Below are 27,292 nucleotides of genomic sequence, written 5' to 3'. Positions count from 1 at the left end.
TGTAGCACCACATTTCGAAAGCTTCTATTCTCTTCTTGTCCAAACTAGTTATCGTCCATGTTTCACTTCCATACATGGCTACACTCCATACAAATACTTTCAGAAACGACTTCCTGACACTTAAATCTATACTCGGCGTTAACAAATTTCTCTTCTTCAGAAACGATTTCCTTGCCATTGCCAGTCTACATTTTATATCCTCTCTACTTCGACCATCATCAGTTATTTTACTCCCTAAATAGCAAAACTCCTTTACTACTTTAAGTGTCTCATTTCCTAATCTAATTCCCTCAGCATCACCCGATTTAATTTGACTACATTCCATTATCCTCGTTTTGCTTTTGTTGATGTTCATCTTATATCCTCCTTTCAAGACACTGTCCATTCCGTTCAACTGCTCTTCCAAGTCCTTTGCTGTCTCTGACAGAATTACAATGTCATCGGGGAACCTCCAAGTTTTTAGTTCTTCTCCATGAATTTTAATACCTACTCCGAATTTTTCTTTTGTTTCCTTTACTGCTTGCTCAATACTTGTTGATTGTTGAATCAAGCAGGTGTTGACAGATGTGAAAATTACCGAACTATCAGTTTAATAAGTCACAGCTGCAAAATACTAACGCGAATTCTTTACAGAAGAATGGAAAAACTGGTAGAAGCGGACCTCGGGGAAGATCAGTTTGGATTCCGTAGAAAGGTTGGAACACGTGAGGCAATACTAACCTTACGACTTATCTTAGAAGAAAGATTAAGAAAAGGCAAACCTACGTTTCTAGTATTTGTAGACTTAGAGAAAGCTTTTGACAATGTTAACTGGAATACTCTCTTTCAAATTCTGAAGGTGGCAGGGGTAAAATACAGGGAGCGAAAGGCTATTTACAATTTGTACAGAAAGCAGATGGCAGTTATAAGAGCCGAGGGACATGAAAGGGAAGCAGTGGTTGGGAAAGGAGTGAGACAGGGTTGTAGCCTCTCCCCGAAGATCTAATTATACCACATAAAAATTTTTTGACGTTTGTTGTCAATCTGTCCGTCTGTTAAGACCCCTTTTTCTCAGGATCATATGGAGGTTTCAAGTAGGAATTTGTGACAATTACTAAGATCTACAGTCCCCTGGCGGAGTAAAAAAATTCAAGCTTGTAAGACAATTCAGTCAAAAGAAATGACCACTTCTGTCACATATTTTGATACTCGCAACCCCACTCATCAGAACCTATAAATGAACTGTCTACATACATAATTACGTCTGTACGGAATCTTCAGAGGGCAAGTCCGGTTCGTACTCGCCCGGTGGTATGAGCTGGTCAGTATCGAGACGTGTTATCCCACAAGAACTAAATTTTATAGGCGAAACAAAAAATTTATTATATCCCAGAGAATTGGTGATTGTCCATTGTGTATAAGAATTCTGTAATGAATAAAAATTCGGTACTGCAGATTCGTCTCCCCCCCCCCCCCCCCTTCTCACACCAACCCCGCTTGCTGACGCCTATGGGTTCAATCATACGGATGAAATGCGATTAAAATGCTCAGATTTTCCATCTTTAGTTTGGTTTGATGGCTGATGTCTCAACACATGTCCTATCATCCAGCCACTCCTTGGCAGTCTTCTACACGTTCCTCACCACGCACATTCTGCAGGGAACCTCCTCATTGCTTATCAGTATTCTTCTGTAGCTCTACGTCTCAAAAGCTTCGATTCTCTTCTTTTCCGGTTTTCTCACAGTCTAAGATTCACATCCATGCAATGTTGTTCTGCTGTAGTCCATCCTCAGGCACTTCTTCCTCAGACTAAGGCCTATATTTCATCCTAGTATGCTTGTTTTCGCCAGGAATGCTTTCTTTGCCTGTACTAGTCTGTCTTTTACGTCTTCCTTGCTTCGTATGCGATGTGTTATTTTGCATGCAAGGCAACAGAATTCCTTCACTTCGTCTACTTCATGGCCACCAATTTTTATGTTAAATTTCTCACTAATCCCGTTTCTGCCACTCCTTGTTACTTTCGTCTTTCTTCGGTTTACTCTTATTCCATATTCTGTGGTTGGTTAGCTAGTAACATGTTCCGTGGATCATTTTGCACGATAGATCGTATTGATGTGGAACGAGACATTACACATTCACATGGGAAATTAATTTGTACATAAGGTTACATTCTGAATATTTGTATTTTTTCTTTTTTCGACAAAAAGACATTTTGTATCTCTGGCTAAATGATCCAAAAATTTTGTTGCAGCATTGTGCACCCCTTTTTGTACTAAGAATTTTTGATCGTTTACCCAGTGATACTGTTCGTTCGATTCAGTATGCTCTGTGAGTCTTTCTCGCTTTCACTGAGGACAGCAGTACGATCAGTGACTCTCATCACTGATATCCTACCGATACGTAAATCACTTAAAAGATGATTTCTGCCACATATCTTTCGGCTTCTCAGCATTGGTTTCGCCCACTGCCATTTTGTAGTCGGCCTGTGTGGTCGTGCGGTTCTAGGCGCTTCAGTCTGGAACCGCGTGACCGCTACGGTCGCAGGTTCGAATCGTGCCTCGGGCATGGATGTGTGTGATGTCCTTAGGTTAGTTAGGTTTAAGTAGTTCTAAGTTTTAGGGGACTGATGACTACAGATGTTAAGTCCCATAGTGCTCAGAGCCATTTGAATCATTTTGACCAAGCCATTTTGTACGTTTTCCCCCTTAAGCTGATGATGATGAACAACTATGAAAACAACACTCGCAATTTTCAGAGCTTAGGCTTCCGTTTGTACTGCCGCGCGCACTGGAACCTTGCTGCACACATATGAACACTGTTCCATTCTGCGCAGTCCTGCGCCGCGTTTGTGCGTATGATGTAGACGAAATACCGCACGCCATCTCACCTCGAGTCTGGAATTTTCGCCGTTTGTGGTGTGGATGTTTAACTAAAAATTTCGCGATATAAGAATGCGTGGTGAAAAGTAATGCCTCCGAATTTCTTATGTGAAAACACGTAAAGTTTTTTAAATAAAATAAACGTTATTAACATTCTACATCTTTATTCTTCATGTCTACAAATTTATTTCTCAGCATAGTCACCCTGGCGACGAACACATTTCTCCAAACGAGAGACCAATTCGTTGATATCGTCACTGTTGAACGTTAGCCTGTTGTTGACGAAGAACCAAACCACACCTTTGCTTGCACCACTTCATCACTACCGAAGTGTCGGGGCAGAGTGAGAGTTTTGAATTTCTTGCTGTCCTTCCTAAAGGACTACTTCTATTCCCATTATTATTATTATTAAATGTCAGATTTGTTGTTTGCCATTCAGGGAACAACTTCGTGTGTGTGACGTTTTTCAGAACAGTTTCAGATTATTCCTTTTACTCATTATGGTTAAGAAAAACACATATTATACTTTATTCTCTTATCCAGAGGAGATTTCTGTTAATTCTTTTTGCTGCTATTTGCACGCCGTCTTCCGTGGTCAGTTCTTGACCAGGCTACCACACTACGAAACAAAGCAATTAACCGCACTCCCAGCCAAAAACATTTTTATGAATCAAATCAAATTAAATACATGTTTCCCAAGCTCAGATGCAGCATTTTCGATATTAAGACCCTTTACATTAATTTTTTCAAACGCTCTATACTTCCAGTTGCTTGCCGGGACTAACTGAAAGTTCGAAAAATTACAATGACCATTTCTGTCTTCTGTCACCTAGTATAAGACTTCTTGAAATCTGTAAAGAGATAGTAGTACATGGCCTGCCAGTATGGAACAGTCTTCGAAGTTCGAGCAGCGCTACGAGAAGCAAAGCCGACCTTCAAGTGGAGTTCCCGCTGCGGCTCTACGCACAACACATGGTGTCTTCGTCAGTAAATTCTCGTCCTGGAAACATTCACGTAGTAAACTTATTTTACGTTTAACGAAACTTGTATAACATTGTCTCGCGATTTAATGCGTTTTGTGCAACATAATTCTTACAGTTGAGGTACTTAGAAGAGAAGGTAATGTTGCGTTCGTACACGGGGAGTATTTCAAATATGCTACTCGGAAATCGTGAGCTGGCAACAGCTCTTCGCGTTCCTTGTGCCTATAATTCATGAATACGATATGTGACTTTAAATAAAATCTTTGTATCGTATTTTTTGGCTAAATTATGTCGAAATGAACTTCACTACCCGATTTAATTTTACTCCCAGCCAGAAGCTTAGCTATGACGTAACCGTTACATCTTGTTATTTGCTCATATGTTTGCCAAGAAATTTCAAGCTAACGAGGAACCTGTTGTTTGTACAGTGCAACTTTATGAATAGGCGCCACCCACACAACTGTCTGCACGCTCTGTCGCACACCTGTTGTTACGTATGGGTATAAAAGCCGCATAGCTTCTACTGGCGACCTTACAGTGTCGTGTTCACAGCTGTCGGTTGGTTGGGAACGTTCTGTGATAAGATTGGCCTTACAAAACTTATTTTCTCAGTACCTATGTTCTCACGTCAACATTGAATTCCAGACAACGCAGCCAGGGAAGTTCGGTTTTTTACGAATTTAGTTAAATTTGTTTGTGGCAGAGGTCAGGAACAGTCACGTTGGCAAGAGCGTGTAACAACAAAAGCATGACGGCTGTCGGACGTAAACAAAATCAAAAGCGTGGCTGCTTTGGATATGCCACTATCGTTCTGTACTTATCGGTGTTCATTTTTTTGTGTTGTGTAGATAGTGCTTTAGGCCGCTTTCCAGTAAGCCATCAACACAATTCGCGCTACCACGTAAAGAACGCCGTAGGGGACTGTATTTATGCAAATATGACGGAAACTGCAGACGACGGCGTACAATTAGTGGAAGATGATTTTGGAACGTATGAGGATACAGCGACAGATACGTCAGAAAGAGTGAGAAGATTTACCTTAACTAACAGTAATGGCATGTCTGTTCAAATAATCACATATGGTGCTACTATTACATCTCTTAAAGTTCCCGACAAGACTGGAAATGTCGAGGATGTAGTGTTAGGTTTTGACAATTTAGACGGTATGTTGATTACTTTATTATGCAAATAGACAAAGTAAATTTTTACGATGTCATAATAATCTATAACTTTTGCAGGCTATAGACAGTCGCAGAATCCTTATTTTGGTGCCACAGTCGGTCGTGTTGCCAATAGAATTGCAAACGGTACATTTCAGATTGGAAACCAGACGTATGTGCTGAATAAAAATGAAAATGGAAAGAACAGCTTGCACGGCGGTCTCGTTGGATTTGACAAAGTAAGTACAGTCAATATGTACGTATTGATTTCGATGTATTGGGAGAATTGAAAGTTGAATTTGAAGATGATGTGTGTACCTCCATCATCTAAACTCTTTTTTTTTTAAAAAAAAAATCTTGAGTTAGAATTCCTCCTGGCGGCCCTTAGCAACAAGATTGTCAAAGGATCAATATAAGAATGGGAAGCATTCCAGCAGTACAGGGCATAAGGCGCAAGCAAAGGCTAGAAAGAAAAGTTTCTAGAAGACCAAGAGGATCTTATTGATGAGTAGTAGACATAAGAGGGGAATATCAGAACTAGTACACAACTCTAGTATTTTTAATTGACGTCAATTGTCATTTAAGTGCTATAAAAATAGTATTGTTAAAGTGGATCATGTCATTACAATTGAAATATATGCAGCACATTTTTACCCTCTGCCTCAATTATGTAATTGAGGACGACACCAGAAACTTCACTGAGAATGCTCCTCACTCTAATTTGAAGATTCTTTCTTTCTTTGACTCGTACAACAAACCATGGGGCAAAGTGACTTGTTGAACATTTTAATGCAGAGCTTGACGAGTCGCGCTGCAGAGACAATGTTTGTTCATGGTTATGACCCTTACTCAGTGTCATAACACTACATGTGAACACCTCCAGTGAGAGGCTACATTCGTGACGAATAATCAGTGGGTGGGATTCATTATTTTGAATGTTACAGTAGTTGTTTTGTTGAATAAATTCTCTGAAAAGAAGAGCTGTATGCACAGTATTTATAGCTCAAAGCTACTAGTGAAACAAAATACTGTAACAGGAACTAAATTGTGGATCTGAAAGAACACATCTCCTGTCAGTAGAAATAGAAAAGATTAACAGCTTCTAATATTAATACAGGAATGTGGAAGGGTAAATGGTATAATGGCAGGTGTCCTATCTGAACTTTACTTCTGTGTTACTGAAATTGTACAGATACATCTAGATGGATACAAGCTCATATTATACTGTTGAGGAACCGATAATAGGAAGGAAAATGGCTGTATATGCACTATACAGTTAGTATTGAATTCCAGCCCTTAAAGATTAGTAACCATTGTGTTGAAAAAGCAATTGAATGCCATGCCTCTATAGTAGATCTGGAAGCATGCAGGCTGGCAGTGCTGACAGTTTACAGGCTACTTGAAAGGACTATGAAAATTTCAGCAAGCATTCAGTGTATTAATGAGATTACAGAGATTGGCTACAGTGTGATCGTGCTGCCTCACCCCTCACCCTCCTGTGAAATCTCTATATGGTTACACATGATGTGTAGCATAGCCCAAGCTCTAGAGGAGGAGGGGCAGGGGCACTTACCCTTGTTTGTGTTGATGGACAATACCATATAGTTGGAGCAATGCTATAATTGTGATTCACATGAAAGGGAGCAAGAAAGATGTGAAGAACTACTACACGTCCATTACTATTATCTGTATGCTAAGGAAAGTTCTGGTAGAGTGTAAATATTGTGGGAGTAAAGGAGGCCACCCGCCAAATAGTAAAAGCATTGAGTCATCAATGAGCACTCTAAATAAAATATGAATGTGGCAGCTTTTGAACAAGTTCTTCGAAGTAAAGAATTTGTCTGAAAGCTTACTAGTTTTCATTTGTTTTTTGTGCCTGTTGACATCTCAGTGCTCATACTGTTTGGTGATTGGTCTTGTGCAGTGCTATAAAAGATTTTTACAAAGATCTTTAATAAGTGTCTAGGGAAAAAACACCCAGGGAAAATAACAAGCTAGCTTACAAATGGATACAACACTGGATCAACTAAAAGTTGTCAACAGAGTTGTAGAAAGAAGCCACAAACATCAGATACAGTGTTGTATGGAGGTTTATAGCCTATGAAAAGGCCTTTAAGTTGTCCATAGTTCTCTCTGTGCTAGCAGTACTTCAGAACAAAGTAACAGACACTACATACATCAATTTGTTGAAGAATATACACAGCAAGGTTACAACTTCCCACGAGAATGAAAAGCCCATAATTGGGAAAGTCGTTCCAGACAAAGTGACTCCATTTCACCAAACTATTTTCTGCAATCTGGAAAAAGTTCTTTTAGTTCATCAAACTGTGCTGAAGAAGGAATACACACAAACAGATCTTATCTGCACCACTTTTGGCATACAGATGACATTGTTTTGTTTGCTTTGCATTCAGAACAACTTCAGCAAAAAACAGAGGAACTGAACAGAGTAACCATGACAGTAGGCTGAAGATTAATTTCAATATTATCGAAAATAATATACAGTCAGTAGGCTGACAGTAGATATTAACATTGAAGTTAGAGAATTAATTGAAGTTGCATGACAGAATAACCAAAAGTAACAAGAGAGTGGGTGCCAGAGAAATAAACAGGAAGGTGATAATGGTGTGGAGTTCATTTAGGAAACTGAGTGCTATATTCAGAAGTAAATTCCGAAGGTGTCTTAAACAGAAAGTCTATAACAGTGTATACTGCTGTACCAACTTTGAGGGAAGTGAAATGTGGGAATTAAAGGCACAAACTATTCAAAGATTGATGGTTGCCCGATGAGAAATTGGAAGATGCATGTTGGACAAAACAAACAGGAACAGAAATATAAACAGAGAACAGAAGCATTAAGTTGAGGATGCAGTAGTGAAACTTAAAATCAAACTAGGCTGAGTGTGATAGCAATACAATGGTGGCAGATGTACTGTAGCGGTTCTGTGTTATAAAGACCAAGAGGCCAACCCAAGAGAAGATGAATTGACAACATAAAGAAACAAACAGCAATAATTTAGATGTGAAATGCTAAAGATCAGAAGGCGTGGAGAAATCTGGAAGGCTCCTCAGTTCAGTAGTAAACAGTAAACGACTGATGATACTTACCTGGAGATTTATAACTTTTGGTAAGTTTAATATTGATTTTCTGGCTGAGAGTACTGACTGATTACATTGTTCCCCCCACAGGAAACCTCCCAATGCAGACTGAAGTTCATAGTGAAATGGTTACTGACACTTGACTATATGAGACACAGGCTACCATTACATTGGAAAATGTCTGTGACTTGGTCATAACAGACAGTTTGTCTTAATCCCATAAATATTCATATCTTGCAATTTCAAACAAACAAAAATGATCTGCTGGTACCACAAATAGACATTAATGGCAATACAAACTAAATGAAACACTGTAAAACCCTTTGGGGTCTAGCATGGTTACAGGGTTCCGTCAACATTCTCAACACAGCACATTTTTGTTCAGAGGTATCCCACACTGTGCTGGTTTGGTGAGAAAAGAATTGATTTATTTCACACTTTTTCATTTCTTATTATCTTTTGTAGTTTTTGTCAGAAACAATGTGCACCTAAACTAAATAAAGTATTTAGTCAGCAGAATTAAACAGTAGAAATACTGTGTAAAGCAGATCATGTTTATGGTCTTTATTGTTAATGGTAAATATTAGGTTAAATTTACTTTTGTATTAAAAATGAATCTTATGTATCATTCACTGATTCAGAATTTTTACATTGTTTCCATAATAAAGAAAATAAAGCTATTGTTGAAAATTATAGCTATTTGGCAAGTAACACAGACTGACAAACTTTTTAATACTGTTTATTAGGTAACAGCTTAAGCTCATGATATTGGGACACTGAATTTGTATCTTGCTTCAGTTTTTTCACAAAGTGGCTTCATCAAAAAATAAAAAAAATAGCAAAATGAATGTAATTGGGATGAAAATTGAAGTATAAACATAATACCTCCTCCTTACACTGGAATTGTGTGTCCATTGGCTTATGTTTCCTCTCTCTTTTCTCCATAATGCATCTAATATAGCTTTTTCTCTGATGAATTGTTGGTTTTGTGTGTTGGTGAGGTGTCCAATAGTACTATCTCATCATATTGGTATTCCTGTCTGTCTTTCTATGATTTTGATATCTTGATGGAAGAACTCACATTATCACTAACATCACCCAAGTTTCCAGGAACAGAAATCAAGGTGAATCTCGAGTCTCATCAAAGTGCCTAACTTTGTAATGTTTGTAGCTTCACTTGTTGACCCTCCCACTTAATAATTAAAATAAATTTTACTTTCATTAGGCAGACATGCCAAACTATGTTACTCATATTCAAATCTGGATTGAGTTAAACTGGTATGGGAATATTTAATATTGTCAGGAAATAACGTAGGTGGGTCGGAATGAGTTTTTGTAACTCATCCTTTTTATCAGCTTCTATGCAGTTATCATAAATGCTTGTTAAGACTAAAAAAAAGTTGTTGCATATCACAAAACTTAAGAGACCAATTGTCGCAGCTGGGAGAGGTTTGATTTTTTTTAATTTTTCCAGCAAGTTGACTAAAACAGAAGTATAATCAGGGTCTGTTTTGTTGCCTAAGTATTTAGCAACCACCTCTTTAAATGATACATAAGCCTCCTCATTACTCAGTAATCTTTGGTTCAAAGCTGGAATCAAAACATTTTTCTAAACCTCAAGTCCAACAAACACAACTTCCTTCAGTTACACTTCTTATAAACAAAGAAGATACGGTTTCAGAAACATTCTCCATATTTGGGCAAATCTTGTACAGACAGTTTCAATAGGCCTAATTTAATGGGAACAGAAATTTTTTGGGTCTCTGAGGAATCATGTACAAAAGTTATTTTTTCCAGACTGCAAAGGTTTTCTTGTGGTCACATTTTTTTGTGGACTAATGTTGATCCCTTGCCCTACTATTTGTATATTAATTAAATTATTAATTGAAATAATGTATGGGATATTATATTTAATTAAAATCACAACAAATGCATTTCTATAACATTGAGTTGTAATGAGACTGATACGGCTTTTTTATCATATTAGAATTTTGCACACTGAAAACCATCAGAATAAGCCATTTTCATTGTTGTTGTTGTTTTCAGTCCTGAGACTGGTTTGATGCAGCTCTCCATGCTACTCTATCCTGTGCAAGCTTCATCATCTCCCAGTACCTACTGCAACCTACATCCTTCTGAATCTGCTTAGTGTATTCATCTCTTGGTCTCCCTCGACGATTTTTACCCTCCACGCTGCCCTCCAATGCTAAATTTGTGATCCCTTGATGCCTCAGAACATGTCCTACCAACCGGTCCCTTCTTCTTGTCAAGTTGTGCCACAAACTCCTCTTCTCCCCAATTCTATTCAATACCTGCTTATTAGTTATGTGATCTACCCATCTAATCTTCAGCATTCTTCTGTAGCACCACATTTCGAAAGCTTCTATTCTCTTCTTGTCCAAACTATTTATCGTCCACGTTTCACTTCCATACATGGCTACACTCCATACAAATACTTTCAGAAACGACTTCCTGACACTTAAATCTGTACTTGATGTTAACAAATTTCTCTTCTTCAGAAACGCTTTCCTTGCCATTGCCAGTCTACATTTTATATCCTCTCTACTTCGACCATCATCAGTTATTTTACTCCCCAAATAGCAAAACTCCTTTACTACTTTAAGTGTCTTATTTCCTAATCTAATTCCCTCAGCATCACCCGACTTAATTCGACTACATTCCATTATCCTCTTTTTGCTTTTGATGATGATCATCTTATATCCTCCTTTCAAGACACTGTCCATTCCGTTCAACTGCTCTTCCAAGTCCTTTGCTGTCTCTGACAGAATTACAATGTCATCAGCGAACCTCAATGTTTTTATTTCTTCTCCATGGATTTTAATACCTACTCCAATATTTTCTTTTGTTTCCTTCTCTGCTCCCTAAATATACAGATTGAATGACATCGGGGACAGGCTACAACCCTGTCTCACTCCCTTCCCAACCGCTGCTTCCCTTTCATACCCCTCGACTCTAATAACTGCCATCTGCTTTCTGTACAAATTGTAAATAGCCTTTCGATCTTTTTTTTTACCCCTGCCACCTTCAGAATTTGAAAGAGAGTATTCCAGTCAACATTGTCAAAAGCTTTCTCTAAGTCTACAAATGCTAGAAATGTAGGTTTGCCTTTCCTTAATCTATTTTCTAAGATAAGTTGTAGGGTCAGTATTGCCTCACGTGTTCCAACATTTCTGCGGAATCCAAACTGATCTTCGCTGAGGTCGGCTTCTACCAGTTTTTCCATTCGTCTGTAAAGAATACACGTTAGTATTTTGCAGCTATGGCTTATTACACTGATAGTTCAGTAATTTCCACATCTGTCAACACCTGCTTTCTTTGGGATTGGAATTATTATATTCTTCTTGAAGTCTGAGGGTATTTCGCCTGTCTCATACATCTTGCTCACCAGATGGTAGAGTTTTGTCAGGACTGGCTCTCCCAAGGCCGTCAGTAGTTCCGATGGAATGTTGTCTACTCCCGGGGCCTTGTTTCAACTGAGGTCTTTCAGTGCTCTGTCAAACTCTTCACGCAGTATCATGTCTCCCATTTCATCTTCTTCTACATCCTCTTCCATTTCCATAATATTGTCCTCAAGTACATCGCCCTTGTATAGACCCTTTATATACTCCTTCCACCTTTCTGATTTCCCTTCTTTGCTTAGAACTGGGTTTCCATCTGAGCTGTTGATATTCATACAAGTGGCTCTCTTTTTTCCAAAGGTCTCTTTAATTTTCCTGTAGGCAGTATCTATCTTACCCCTAGTGAGATAAGCCTCTACATTCTTACATTTGTCCTCTAGCCATGCCTGCTTAGCCATTTTGCACTTCCTGTCGATCTCATTTTTGAGACGTTTGTACTCCCTTTTGCCTGCTTCACTTACTGCGTTTTTATATTTTCTCCTTTCATCAATTAAATTCAATATTTCTTCTGTTACCCAAGGATTTCTACTAGCCCTCGTCTTTTTACCTACTTGATCCTATGCTGCCTTCACTACTTCATCCCTGAGAGCTACCCATTTTTCTTCCACTGTATTTCTTTCCGCCATTCCTGTCAATTGTTCCCTTATACTCTCCCTGAAACTCTGTACAACCTCTGGTTTAGTCAGTTTATCCTGGTCTCATCTCCTTAAATTCCCACCTTTTTGCAGTTTCTTCAGTTTTAATCTACAGTTCATAACCAATAGATTATGGTCAGAGTCCACATCTGCCCCTGGAAATGTCTTACAATTTAAAACCCGGTTCCTAAATCTCTGTCTTACCATTATGTAATCTATCTGATACCTTCTAGTATCTCCAGGATTCTTCCACGTATACAAGTTCTTTTATGATTCTTGAACCAAGTGTTAGCTATAATTAAGTTATGCTCTGTGCAAAATTCTACAAGGCGGCTTCCTCTTTCATTTCTTTCCCCCAATCCATATTCACCCACTATGTTTCCTTCTCTCCCTTTTCCTACTCTCGAATTTCAGTCACCCATGACTATTAAATTTTCGTCTCCCTTGACTACCTGAATAATTTCTTTTATCTCATCATACATTTCATCAATTTCATCGTCATCTGCAGAGCTAGTTGGCATATAAACTTGTACTGCTGTAGTAGGCATGGGCTTCGTGTCTATCTTGGCCACAATAATGCGTTCACTATGCTGTTGGTAGTAGCTTACCCGCACTCCAATTTTTTTGTTCATTATTAAACTTACTCCTGCATTACCCCTATTTGATTTTGAATTTATAACCCTGTATTCACCTGAACAAAAGTCTTGTTCCTCCTGCCACCGAACTTCACTAATTCCCACTATATCTAACTTCAACCTATCCATTTCCCTTTTTAAATTTTCTAACCTATCTGCCCGATTAAGGGATCTGACATTCCATGCTCCGATCCGTAGAATGCCAGTTTTCTTTCTCCTGATAACGACGTCTTCCTGAGTAGTCACCGCCCGGAGATCCGAATGGGGGACTATTTTACCTCCGGAATATTTTACCCAAGAGGACGCAGTCATCATTTAACCATACAGTAAAGCTGCATGCCCTCGGGAAAAATTACGGCTGTAGTTTCCCCTTGCTTTCAGCCGTTCGCAGTACCAGCACAGCAAGGCCGTTTTGGTTAGTGTTGCAAGGCCAGATCAGTCAATCATCCAGACTGTTGCCCGTGCAACTACTGAAAAGGCTGCTGCCCCTCTTCAGGAGCCACATGTTTGTCTGGCCTCTCAACAGATACCCCTCCATTGTGGTTGCACCTACGGTACGGCCATCTCTATCGCTGAGGCACGCAAGCCTCCCCACCAACGGCAAGGTCCATGGTTCAAGGGGGTAGGCCATTTTAATTGAATTATTTTAATTGTTGGCCTATGCAATTATCAAGTGCACAGCAAATAAAAGTTGCATTAACATGGAATTAACTACTCAGTGTAATAACAATCTCATTGAAAGTTCTCGTACTATATCTGCACTTTTGTTACACAGTGAAAGGATATCGATGATAGGATTTGATAATGACGTTGTTGCTATTTTCAGTGAAAGTGAAGAGGAATTACATTATACATGCTCAGTCAATGTATGATATACAAATTTCACTTTTTAATACAAAAATAAATCTAACCTAATATTTACCATTAACAATAAATACCATTAAGGAATAAATGTTATCTGCTTTACAAGGTGTTTCAATTGTTCTTTTTTTGCTGACTGTATTCTTTTATTTAGTTTAGCTGCGTTGTTTCTGACAAAAATTACAGACAATAAGAATGAAAGGGCGTGAAATAAGTTAATTCCTTTCTCACCAAATCAGCGCAGTGTGAGATACCTCTGAACGAAAATGTGCTGTGTTGAGAATGTTGATGCAACCTTGTAACCTTGTAATCAAGCCAGACCCCATAGGGTTTTACAATGTTTTGTTTAGTTTGTATGGCCATTAATGTCTATTCCTCGTACCAGCAGATCATTTTTGTTTGTTTGAAATTGCAAGATGTGAATATTTATGGGATGAAGACAAACTGTTTGCTATGAACAAGTCATGTTGAATGGAATGTACAGTTCAATGAATACGGAATATGGATTGAGGGTAAACCAATGAAAGACAAATGATAGGACATGTGCCAGGACATCATGATTTGCATGCTACTACAAGGAACTGTAGGGGAAGACAGAGATTGGAATACATCCAACAAACAATTGTGGGCAGTAGGTACAAGTCTACTGTGAGATGAAAAGTTCGGGACAGGAGAGGAAGTTGTGGCAGGCTACATCAAACCTCCCAGAAGGCTGGTGATGATAAATAAATAATTATTCAAGTAACGTGATTGTTTTAGGAAATTTCTTGCTTTCCATCTTACTAAAACAAGCTTACTTAACTCGGGTGACCATTGTTTCTGAATGACATTTGTATGTGATGATTTATGATGGGATCACAGATTTACTTCAGACTTCGTACACTTTTAGTCGGCCATTAAAACAATGTAACATGCAAGTAGTAAGGTGCACTATTCTAAAAGTTCCAAGAAAATTGTTACAGAAGTTTTACATGTCTATTTTGAAACTGATGTATCTGTATGTACGTGCCAGACGTTAGAGTTCATGATGGTCAAGTGGTTAGCATTTGAGCATAGCAAGACAGACATGTGTAAAGCGATGGTTCAACTCCCACCCACACTTAACTTTTAATGTATATTTTTTTCATCACTGATCATATTATTTAATTTGACATTTGAGAGGGAATGTAATTAAAAAAAACGTGAATCTGCGTGAGGTTTTAGTGAATTTAATTATATTTGACTACTTACTACTTTTAATTAATTTAATTATTACAACAAACACAATTATAACTATCGACAAGTAAATGAAGAAACACACAGTTTTCCTGAAAACGTATGCCTTTCGTGATTTGCGAAATCCCTTATACATGCAATCTGGTAAGGTACCCGGAACTACTTCGCACTTAACACTTAGTTGTAGACACAGAGGCAGGTCCCATTTGGTAGTTGTCCTCTGCAGTGGTGAGTCATTGCTAATGTAGCAAGAATGAAGAGTGTAGGTACAAATTTCTTTTCTTTTTTCTTTATCACGGAATTTACACTTGCACTCTAAAATTACGATTTGAGCGAAAGTCGAACCATCATCTGTTACATATGTGTCTTGCGAAGCTCGAACACTAATACTTGATCACCATGGCGTCCATGCACAGACACATCTGTTACATGATAGACACATAAAACTTCTCTTACGATTTTCTCGGAATTGCCATAGTAGTCCACCTTACTACTTGCACATCGTGTTGTTTTAATGTCCTACTAAAGGTGTACAAAGTTTGAAGTAAATCCATGATTACAATGTCGTGGCCTGCCCTTGTCAGTGTCCCCAGAATATAGAAGCCAACGTTGTGCCTTCACTTTCACGTGTATGACATTTATTATGAATGACAACAGCAAGAGCAGACTACCACAGTTTCTACAATAATGACACTTTGAAGTTGGATTTGCTGTGGATATGTTTGTATGTGTACTTAGACCAGGTAAAATAGCAGCAGTTCGAAAGCTGTCTAAGTTTCTGTGCTGTCAAGTGGTGTCAATGTGTGACGTATCAATCAGCTATTGAAAACACAGACCTGGCTGGTCATACAGCTGAAATATAACTTTCATAAAGTCCATAGAAGAAGAATGATAAACAAAGAACTGGCATAGCATGTTTACAAACTAGATAAATAGGTGCTACATTGCAGTAACAATCAAATTTGTTACACATTTTTGTACAGCATGTATTTAACAACTGCCTTTGTGTGATACTTTTGTCATATGTTTGTTGTTTGTGAGTGGACCAAGTGAATGGACTGTAGTTTATCTTGTGTGATACTTGATTTTATATGTGTAAATAAATGTTTTTAATTCATTCTCTGTCATCCATAGTTTCTATCAAGTAGAAGAACCTTCAGAGATATGAAACGAGAGTAACAAAAGACAAGCAATTTGTAGAACTTAATTTGTATATTGTATTCTCAAGAAGATATCATTATACTGTTTGCAGGTCCTTTGGGAATCTCATGTACATGGCAAGAAGGTGACAATGAGTTATTTAAGCAAAGATGGGGAAGAAGGCTACCCTGGAGAACTGCTGGCACAAGTCACTTACCATCTGACCCAAGACAATGTATTAGTAATTGAGGTTAAAGCTACATCAACAAAGCCAACACCTGTTAACATCATCAACCATTCTTACTTCAATCTTGCCGGACATGTGAGTACAAACTTAACCTTCTCATTGCATGCCATGTAGCATAAATCCTTTTCATTGTGTATAGGTTTCTCCAGCTATTTTATAATAAAGCCCCTGTATTGTTTTCTTTCTTTTAGGATGTCTGTTTAAGGTATTACATTGTTTTTACTCTTAAAAATTACTTTGCACGTAGGTAGCTCACAATCAATATTCATAGCCCGTGGCAGTATTGGCTGTTTGTTAGTCATCAAACACCACAAACCCAGTGCATATTTCAGTGACTATCATTGGGAATGCCAGTGCAATGTAATTTGTTTTTGGCTTTAATTTGCAGAAAATGTATATAAAAACTGTTAAAAATTATTCTTGTTATGAGCAGGGTGCTCAGGAAATTAAGTATTGAAGGCTACATGCGTGTCCATAAGCAGCCTGTGGGACTTTAGGACTACTTACCTTAAGTGTGCTGAAGCATATGGTTGTCAGTGTGGGTCATAACTGCTGTTGGTGTGTAAGAGATCCTCACCACTTCTGAAATAAAACTCCTCTCTCAACTCAAGTGAATATTTAGTGATTACTAGGACTGTGTCTGACAGGTAAAAATACTGTCCCCCCCCCCCCCCCCCCAAGCTTGAGGTTAGGTGTTTTGGTTGGGGATAGCACACATAGTTACATTCGTGTATGGTGCTTCTCTGTTTCCAAGAGCTGAAGGTAGGACAATAGGAAATCCACTAAGTCTAGTCTACTTTCAAGAGATCACTGGCAATCCCCTAAAATTGTAATCGGCATCACCATTACAATGTGATGAAAGTCCATCTCCCGTGAGTGTTTTAAATTTTTACAATGTGATGAAAGTCCATCTCCCGTGAGTGTTTTAAATTTGTAGTTTCAATGTCAAATCATTTTCTGTGATTAATTTCCTGAACTGCAATGATATCGTACAAAGTGTTTGCTGTACTTACTCTTTGTATGCTACATAGATAACACTCAGATTACAAACTATTCAGTATAATTTTTTCAGTATCATCAGTTGCAAATAAATTGTTGCTATCTTTACCAGTTTTGACAAATTGTCATCTTGTGAAGCATAGTTTAGCAGTCAGTCAGTATCTTCTTCAAAGAAGGGTAATGCCATGTGTACATTCAGAAATTTACTTGTTGTATGTGATTATTTTAAACATTGTTTGACAATTTACAGTAACTGAATCAGATCTGTGTATCTGATGTGCTTGCAGCGAGGAACATCTTGACTGTCTGCTAAACTAAGCTTCTAAGTACGACAAATTAATTTGTTGAAACTGGTAAAGATAAAAATTTGTTTGCAACTGATGACTGAAATTTATCCTGAAAAAATAATACTACAGTTGCTGAAAGTTGTATCCATGAATAAAATAATATTCAGTGTAATACACTATTTGATACCAGTATATTATCTGGGTGTAAACATCAGTAGTTTCAATAGGAAAAATGTATCATACCCAGATCAGAATGTTAGAGATTGGCTGTCAAATATCACAGCACAGAAGGGGAAATTTTGTTGGATTGCCGTTACCCCCAGGGACTGTATGGTCATACCAGCAACAGCTGTGTGATTCGGTACTGAATACATGCAAATGCTCCCTGTCAAAATGCGGTGTTGAGTTCACTTTTCAGAATAATAATAATAATAATAATAATAATAATAATAATAATAATAATAATAATAATAATAATAATAATGCCCGTCCGCAATGGTAACGACACTGCTAGCCACACGGAAAATGATTTAAAACCAAATAGAGGTGTTTTGCAGGATATGCTTCCTGCTACCACTCTAGAAGGAAAACAAAGACAGAGGATGAGATGGTACAACAAATACTGGAACAAAATAATGTGCAATCAGAAGAAGAAGAAAATACAGTAATTGACTCAAACATCCCAGAACAAACAAACAAAGAACACCACGCATCAATTAAACAATCTGAGGAAAACGAAATCTTAAGACAGCCACCAGAACAAGCACAAATAGAACATGAAGTGACACACATGTTAGATATAGAAGAAATATTTCAGCTAACATATATAGAATACAAAGACACAAATACAGACATTAGACCATTCTTGCATAGACCACCAAATAACCCACAAGTCGAAACAACAATAACAACTATCAGCACAATCATACACAACAAAATAAATGAAAATACAACTATGAAAGAGTTGCAACTACTGGTTCATATAGGAGCACTCACTACACTAAATATACACACTAGGCAGAGATCAGAACAAACCAACACACGGGAGAAACCCACAAAACCAGCATGGCAACACAGGCTACAGATCAGAATAGAAAAACTGAGAAAAGACATCGGACAGCTAACACAGTTTATAAGAAATGAAATATCAGACAGAAAACGAAAAAGGTTGGGTAAAATCTCACAACAAGAAGCGATAGAGCAATTAGATGAAAAGAAGCAGAAATTACAAGCATTGGCCAAACGACTTAGAAGATACAAAAAAAGTGAAAATCGAAGGAAACAAAACCAAACATTCAACACAAACCAAAAGAAATTTTATCAGACAGTAGATAACACACACATTAAAATAGGCAACCCGCCAAACATAACAGACATGGAACACTTCTGGAGCAACATATGGTCAAACCCAGTACAGCATAACAGGCATGCACGGTGGATACAAGCAGAAACAGACGCATACAAGATGATTCCACAAATGCCTGAAGTGATAATTTTGCAACACGAAGTCACCCGAGCAATTAATTCTACTCACAATTGGAAAGCCCCTGGAAAAGATAAAATAGCAAATTTCTGGCTAAAGAAGTTCACCTCAACACATTCACATGTAACTAAATTATTTAGCATATTTAAAAACAAAGATGATGTGACTTACCATACTAAAGCGCTGGCAGGTCGATAGAAACACAAACAAACACATACATACACACAGAATTCTAGCTTTCGCAACCAATGGTTGCTTCGTCAGGAAAGAGGGAAGGAGAGGGAAAGACGAAAGGATGTGGGTTTTAAGGGAGAGGGTAAGGAGTCATTCCAATCCCGGGAGCGGAAAGACTTACCTTAGGGGGAAAAAAGGACAGGTATACACTCTCTCGCGCACACACACACACACACACACACACACACACACCTCCATCCGCACATACACAGGCACAAGCAGACATTTGTAAAGGCAAAGAGTTTGGGCAGAGACGTCAGTCGAGGCGGAAGTACAGAGGCAAAGATGTTGTTGAAAGACAGGTGAGGTATGAGTGGCGGCAAATTGAAATTAGCGGAGATTGAGGCCTGGCGGATAACGAGAAGACAGGATATACTGAAGGGCAAGTTCCCATCTCCGGAGTTCTGACAGGTTGGTGTTAGTGGGAAGTATCCAGATGACCCAGACGGTGTAACACTGTGCCAAGATGTGCTGGCCGTGCACCAAGGCATGTTTAGCCACAGGGTGAGCCTCATTACCAACAAACACTGTCTGCCTGTGTCCATTCATGCGAATGGACAGTTTGTTGCTGGTCATTCCCACATAGAAAGCTTCACAGTGTAGGCAGGTCAGGTGGTAAATCACGTGGGTGCTTTCACATGTGGCTCTGCCTTTGATCGTGTACACCTTCCGGGTTACAGGACTGGAGTAGGTGGTGGTGGTGGGAGGGTGCATGGGACAGGTTTTACACCGGGTAGGAGCCAGAGGGTAGGGAAGGTGGTTTGGGGATTTCATAGGGGTGAACTAAGAGGTTACGAAGGTTAGGTGGATGGCAGAAAGACACTCTTGGTGGAGTGGGGAGGATTTCATGAAGGATGAACCTCATTTCAGGGCAGGGTCGAAGGCCAGACATACCAACAATTAAAGGGAACAGCCATGGGTACCAGGATGGCCCCCTCGTACGCCATCCTATTCATGGGTCGCTTAGAGGAAGCCTCCTTGGTTACCCAGGTCTGCCAACCCAAAGTTTGGTACAGATTTGTTGATGACATCTTCATGATCTGGCCTCACAGTGAAGAAGAACTCCAGAATTTCCTCTCCGACCTCAACTCCTTTGGTTCCATAAGATTCACCTGGTCCTATTCCAAATCCCATGCCACTTTCCTTGACGTTGACCTCCACCTGTCCAATGGCCAGCTTCACACGTCCGTCCACATCAAACCCACCAACAAACAACAGTACCTCCATTATGACAGCTGCCACCCATTCCACATCAAACGGTCCCTTCCCTACATCCTAGGTCTTCGTGGCAAACGAATCTGCTCCAGTCCGGAATCCCTGAACCATTACACCAACAACCTGAAAACGGCTTTCACATCCTGCAACTACCCTCCCAACCTGGTACAGAAGCAAATAACCAGAGCCACTTTCTCATCTCCTCAAACCCAGAACCTCCCACAGAAGAACCCCAAAAGTGCCCCACTTGTGACAGGATACTTTCCGGGACTGGACCAGACTCTGAATGTGGCTCTCCAGCAGGGATATGACTTCCTCAAATCCTGCCCTGAAATGAGATCCATCCTTCATGAAATCCTCCCCACTCCACCAAGAGTGTCTTTCCGCCATCCACCTAACCTTCGTAACCTCTTAGTTCATCCCTATGAAATCCCCAAACCACCTTCCCTACCCTCTGGCTCCTACCCTTGTAACCGTCCCCGGTGTAAAACCTGTCCCATGCACCTTCCCACCACCACCTACTCCAGTCCTGTAACCCGGAAGGTGTACACGATCAAAGGCAGAGCCACGTGTGAAAGCACCCATGTGATTTACCAACTGACCTGCCTACACTGTGAAGCTTTCTATGTGGGAATGACCAGCAACAAACTGTCCATTCGCATGAATGGACACAGGCAGACAGTGTTTCAGGGTAATGAGGATCACCCTGTGGTTAAACATGCCTTGGTGCACAGCCAGCACATCTTGGCACACTGTCCGGGTTATCTGGATACTTCCTACTAACACCAACCTGTCAGAACTCCGGAGATGGGAACTTGCCCTTCAGTATATCCTCTCTTCTCGTTATCTGCCAGGCCTCAATCTCCACTAATTTCAATTTGCCGCCACTCATACCTCACCTGTCTTTCAACAACATCTTTGCCTCTGTACTTCCGCCTCGACTGACATCTCTGCCCAAACCCAAACTCTTTGCCTTTACAAATGTCTGCTTGTGCCTGTGTATGTGCGGATGGATGGATGTGTGTGTGTGTGTGTGTGTGTGTGTGTGTGTGTGTGTGTACCTGTCCTTTTTTTTCCCCTAAGGTAAGTCTTTCCGCTCCCGGGATTGGAATGACTCCTTACCCTCTCCCTTAAAACCCACATCCTTTCATCTTCCCCTCTCCTTCCCTCTTTCCTGACAAAGCAACCATTGGTTGCGAAAGCTTGAATTTTGTGTGTATGTTTGTGTGTCTATCGACCTGCCACCACTTTCGTTTGGTAAGTCACATCATCTTTGTTTTTAGATATATTTTTCCCACGTGGAATGTTTCCCTCTATTATATTCAAATTATGGATACAATATTACTGGAACATACCAACACAAAATCACACATTTGCTATACATGGATGATCTAAAACTACTGGCAGCAACAAAACAACTCAACCAATTACTAAAGATAACAGAAGTATTCAGCAATGATATAAATATGGCTTTTGGAACAGACAAAAGTAAGAAAAATAGCATAGTCAAGGGAAAACACACCAAACAAGAAGATTACATATTGGATAACCACAGCGGCTGCATAGAAGCGATGGAAAAAACAGATGCCTATAAATATCTAGGATACAGACAAAAAATAGTAATAGATAATACAAATATTAAAGAAGAACTAAAAGAAAAATATAGACAAAGACTAACAAAAATACTGAAAACAGAATTGACAGCAAGAAACAAGACAAAAGCTATAAATACTTATGCTATACCAATATTGACCTACTCATTTGGAGTAGTGAAATGGAGTAACACAGACCTAGAAGCAGTCAATACACTTACACGATCACAATGCCACAAATATAGAATACATCACATACATTCAGCAACAGAAAGATTCACATTAAGCAGAAAGGAAGGAGGAAGGGGATTTATCGACATAAAAAACCTACATTATGGACAGGTAGACAATTTAAGAAAATTCTTTCTAGAACGAGCAGAAACTAGCAAAATACATAAGGCAATCACTCATATAAATACATCGGCTACACCACTGCAATTTCATAACCACTTCTACAACCCTTTAGATCACATAACATCAACAGACATGAAGAAAGTAAATTGGAAAAAGAAAACACTACATGGCAAGCACCCGTATCATCTAACACAGCCACACATCGATCAAGACGCATCGAACACATGGCTAAGAAAAGGCAATATGTACAGTGAGACGGAAGGATTAATGATTGCGATACAGGATCAAACAATAAACACTAGATATTACAGCAAGCATATTATTAAAGATCCCAATACCACAACAGATAAATGCAGACTTTTGCAAACAACAAATAGAAACAGTAGATCACATCACAAGCAGATACTAGCAAATACAGAATACCCCAGAAGACATGACAATGTAGCAAAAATAATACATCAACAGCTTGCCTTACAACATAAACTTATAAAACAACACATTCCCACATACAAGTATGCACCACAAAATATACCGGAGAATGATGAATACAAATTGTACTGGAACAGAACCATTATAACAGATAAAACACCACCACATAACAAACCTGACATCATACTCACCAATAAAAAGAAGAAATTAACACAACTAATTGAAATATTCATACCCAATACAGCAAGTATACAGAAGAAAACAGGAGAAAAAAATTGAAAAATGCATCCAACTGGCTGAGGAAGTCAAGGACATGTGGCATCAGGATAAAGTTGACATTATACCAATTATACTATCAACTACAGGAGTCATACCACACAATATTCACCAGTACATCAACGCAATACAGCTACATCCAAACTTATATATACAACTACAGAAATCTGTAATTATTGATACATGTTCAATTACCCGAAAGTTCCTAAATGCAATGTAACATATACCGTACAGTTAAAAGGAAGTCACGCTTGATCAAGGTTCGCATCACTTTCCATTTTTGACCAGACATAACGTCTGAGAAAAGAAAGAATAATAATAATAATAATAATTATTATTATTATCTCTGAATGTGCTTTCTCTGAAAGCTTCAATTTTCTGTAGCGTAAAGTAAAGCAGTCACCAATCCTGTGATTAGTTTGACTTGTAGTGCTTTGCTATGCATGCTCGTATTGAAGGTGAACTTTATCCAACCTGAAAAACCAGCTTCCTTGGCCACATAGAATCAGAAAATTAAAATTCGTATATACGCCATTGAGAAGGTCCACTGGTGCTGGTCTGGCCAGTTTATCAGTTGTCCTGTCCCTGCCAATTGTTGTTCTGTGTTGATGTTTGAATCTGCATATGTGACAGATTGTACTGCTACAATGCAACGTAATGTAAATGTGTCATTCCTTTTGTTTCCAATAAGCTTCAGATACACGAAGAAAGATGGTAATTCTGTGTGATTTGTAAGACAAGTTTATAGCCACCACCCTATTCTTTCAAGTGTAAATGCCAAGTCTTCCATGTTCTCCTCCTTCTGAATTTCAACAACAAAATTCGACTTATCGTGCTGTCCCCCTCTACATCTTGCTTCCCATGAGCTGCTGCTATCTGTACTCCCAAGTGCATTGCTGCTGATTTACTTCACCTGCTCCTCATTCATAGCTGAATGAAGATGTTTGTTTGTGACATGAAGCTTAATACTAGTTATGGGCTGTCACAACTGATCGACTTCACAATACACCTTAAGATGTTCTGCTTATGACTGGAACTGGTTGTATAATAAATTAACAGAGTTGCGAGCAACCATGATTTTTTTAACAACTTGTAAATTTCTTTTTAAGTGAGTAGAAGTTGTATATCTAAGGAGAGATCTTAATTATTAATTCAGAACAAGTGGAAAACTAGCCTCAATCCATCAGTGAAGGCCGGTATGAGGTATTAGTATTGCAACACTTTAGACAAAGGTTGGACTCTTTTGAAGAGGTACAGACTGGATCATGGTGGAAAAAGCACCACATATTATTCTCCCAGAATACCTCATTATTATACCAGAATACTTTTGTGCAATTAAACTGAGCAAGGCAGCATAGTTGTTAATACAGTATACTACAGCTGTCCTTCCATCATTTTTGTCATGAAACCTATCTTAATAAAAGAATTTCTTCAGAATATTATCCTGTAACAAATTTGTCTCGGTGCAAAATGCTGAAAAATCATTTTTTTTAAAGTCCAGACATTGTTTTTGTACCACTAATTCAGATGCAATCATAAGTAAATAAAACTTTTTTTGTCAAATATAATCAGAATATAAATGTTCACAAAACCATAATTCTTAAAGTCTCTTTTTTTTGTAGCAATTTCCAGTGTCAAACATTTTGGACAGATCCCAAAAAATTATGCTGTTTTATTATATGAACTATATAGTATTAGATAAGTGAACATATTAATATCAGCCTGCATCTACACCCATATTGTGCAGCCATTGTGAAGTGTATGGCTGTACTTCCCACTGTACCACAATGAAGGTTTCTTACTATTTCGATCACATATTGAGCCATGCTCTGTGCATGCTATAATTAGTCTAATGTGCTTTCTTGCTCACTGTGAAAGCAAAGCATTGCTTTCCATTGTGGGCAGTAGTATATTTCTAGATTCCACACTTAATAATGGGTACCAAAACTTTGTAAGCACTCTTCATGAGGTAACTGACATCTATCTTAAAGTGCCTCTGCCAATTATAGCTTTCCAGCTTTTCTGTAATGATCTCTCATGGATCAGACAAACTGTTGAACAACTCCTGTTAGTCCCACACAGTTGAACAATATGCTAGGATGGGTCAAAGGAGAGTTTTGTAAACAGTTTCCTATGTAGATATACTGCACTTCCCCAGTATGGTACCAGTAGAATGAAGTCTGCGACCTGCTTTATCTACAGCTAAGCTTGTGTGATCACTCTATTTCGTATCCTAACAAATCTTTATACTTGGCTAATTGCAAAGGTTTATTGATTCCAATTGGAAAATTGGAACTCAATGAACGCTTCTGCAGTTTGTAGAACATACAGTTTTATATTTCCGTATATTTCTGTGAAAAGCCTGACATTACTATTAATATTGTGTGCCAGATCATTACAAAATAATTTACAACATAAACAGAAAGGATCCCAACACATTTTTCTGGGCTGGGTCACACCAGAAGTTGCTTCTACAAGGGTCGTTAAATAAGTAATTCCCCCGTCCCCCTCAGAACATGTATATTTTTAAGTGTGAGAATTTGGTGGAGAAATTAATCAACCTTTGTAGGTCTACTATTTTTTATATAGTTTCACTTTCTATGTTCTTACACCAGTGTTGTGTAAGAGCATATATTTCCTATTGGTAAAAGTTCTTGTCTTGTGCTTGTAGCCCTGTTTTCACATTGTGAATTATTCTCTCGTCATCTCAAAGTGTGTCCCCCATAAATAATCCTTGTGTGTCCCAAGCAGATGGAAATCTGAGGAGCCAGGCCTGCACTGTAAGGTGGTTCAGGCAATGGTGTTCAACCCAGTTTGAAGATGTGTTCTCGAGTTCTGAGATGTGTGTGTGGGCATGCATTATCATGTTCGAACAAGGTTTCTTTTGGATTCTTGTCAGACAGGACAATGTGACATTGCCAGTAGAGGTAGTTGCTTTGAATTTCTTCATTTTTGTTGATTGAGGGTATTACCACTCCAGTGACTGCAATTTTGTTTCCAACTGAACATGATGCACCCAGTTCTTGTCACCAGTAAGGATCAGCAACAGAAAGGCCTCTCAGTTTGTCTCAAAGTGCTCCAGTGATTCAGGTGAAATGGGTTTTATTCTTGTAATCTATTATGAACACTTGTGGAACTCGTCTTCAGCACACCTTTGAATATCCAAGAGTCTGTCTGTAAAATAGGGGAAATGCAACCACTCACTTATAGCAGACTGATACGTGGAGCACAGACACATGTAACAGGAAACAGCATTCACGCTATCTTTTGAATCCTTGCTTTTTTTCTAGCAAAAATATACACATTAACACACACACCCAAATGTTGCACTCCCGTGGCTACAGCAAGAATGATAATCAATTGTTGAAAGCAGGTGCCTTAGCTGATGGAGTTAGGGAGGAGATAGGGAAGGATGCAAAGATAGGGTACTGGGATAGAAGTGTGTGTTTTGGCAGATGCCTGCCTGTCTACACAAGACAAAAGGGGATGGGGAGGGAAGAGTGTTGGAAGAAGCCAGTGCATGAGATGGAGGGGAGGCAGTGTTGTGAACAGAAGACAGAAGGGAATAGGTAAGGTGAGGCAGTGAGAACAGATTGGCAGAGGTTTAGGCATGTTGTGCAGCACACTCAGCAACTGAATGATGAAGTTTGGTCACTGCCAAATTGTGACAAACAGCATTCATGTGAGTAGACAGTTGGTTACTTGTTATACCACCGAGTGGGGCTTCGCCGTGGTTAACACACTGGACTCACCCCCGCCCCCTGCTGGGGGCTCACCCCCCTGTGACGGGTTCATGCTTGGCTATCATGAGGCCCAAGCCTTTGCAGCATATTTTCCCTTCCATGCTGCATGTTTATACTCTTGCTGTTCTTTTTCTCCTTCCTTTGGGAACATGTCTGGGCTGTTTTAGGAAATGTATTTTGCGTTTTCGGTAGTCAATATCAAAGTACTCTCCACTGTTTTTTATTCCTTTTCTCTTTCTTCATTCACCTCCTCTTATCATTCTTCCGTTTTGGCTTTTGAGGTTTCTCTTTTTCTTCTTCCTTCTTGCGTGCTCCTGAAGGCCTTCCCATGTGTCTGACGTGTAACAGGTGACTTGGTAATGCGTAATTCCCAGCCCCGGGATGACAAGTAGGGTTCGTACATAGCCCCGGGTACAGGCAAAGCCCAG

At 39.0% G+C, this 27,292-nt stretch overlaps 1 protein-coding gene across 1 annotated transcript in view; it reads left to right on the top strand.

The window, feature by feature from the left end:
- The first annotated feature begins 4,361 nt into the window (after positions 1–4,361).
- LOC124711864 (galactose mutarotase-like) overlaps positions 4,362–27,292 on the top strand; it is a 35,192-nt gene continuing 12,261 nt past the window's right edge. The window contains exons 1-3 of the mRNA XM_047242101.1: positions 4,362–5,004; positions 5,080–5,240; positions 16,118–16,327. Of these exons, the coding sequence (XP_047098057.1) occupies positions 4,590–5,004; positions 5,080–5,240; positions 16,118–16,327 (786 nt within the window). The 5' untranslated portion in view covers positions 4,362–4,589. The remainder of the gene's footprint in view (positions 5,005–5,079; positions 5,241–16,117; positions 16,328–27,292) is intronic.

Source organism: Schistocerca piceifrons, chromosome 8 (genome assembly GCF_021461385.2).
Source record: "Schistocerca piceifrons isolate TAMUIC-IGC-003096 chromosome 8, iqSchPice1.1, whole genome shotgun sequence".
Taxonomy (NCBI): Eukaryota; Metazoa; Arthropoda; class Insecta; order Orthoptera; family Acrididae; genus Schistocerca; species Schistocerca piceifrons.
This window is presented reverse-complemented; position numbering and strand designations above follow the sequence as displayed.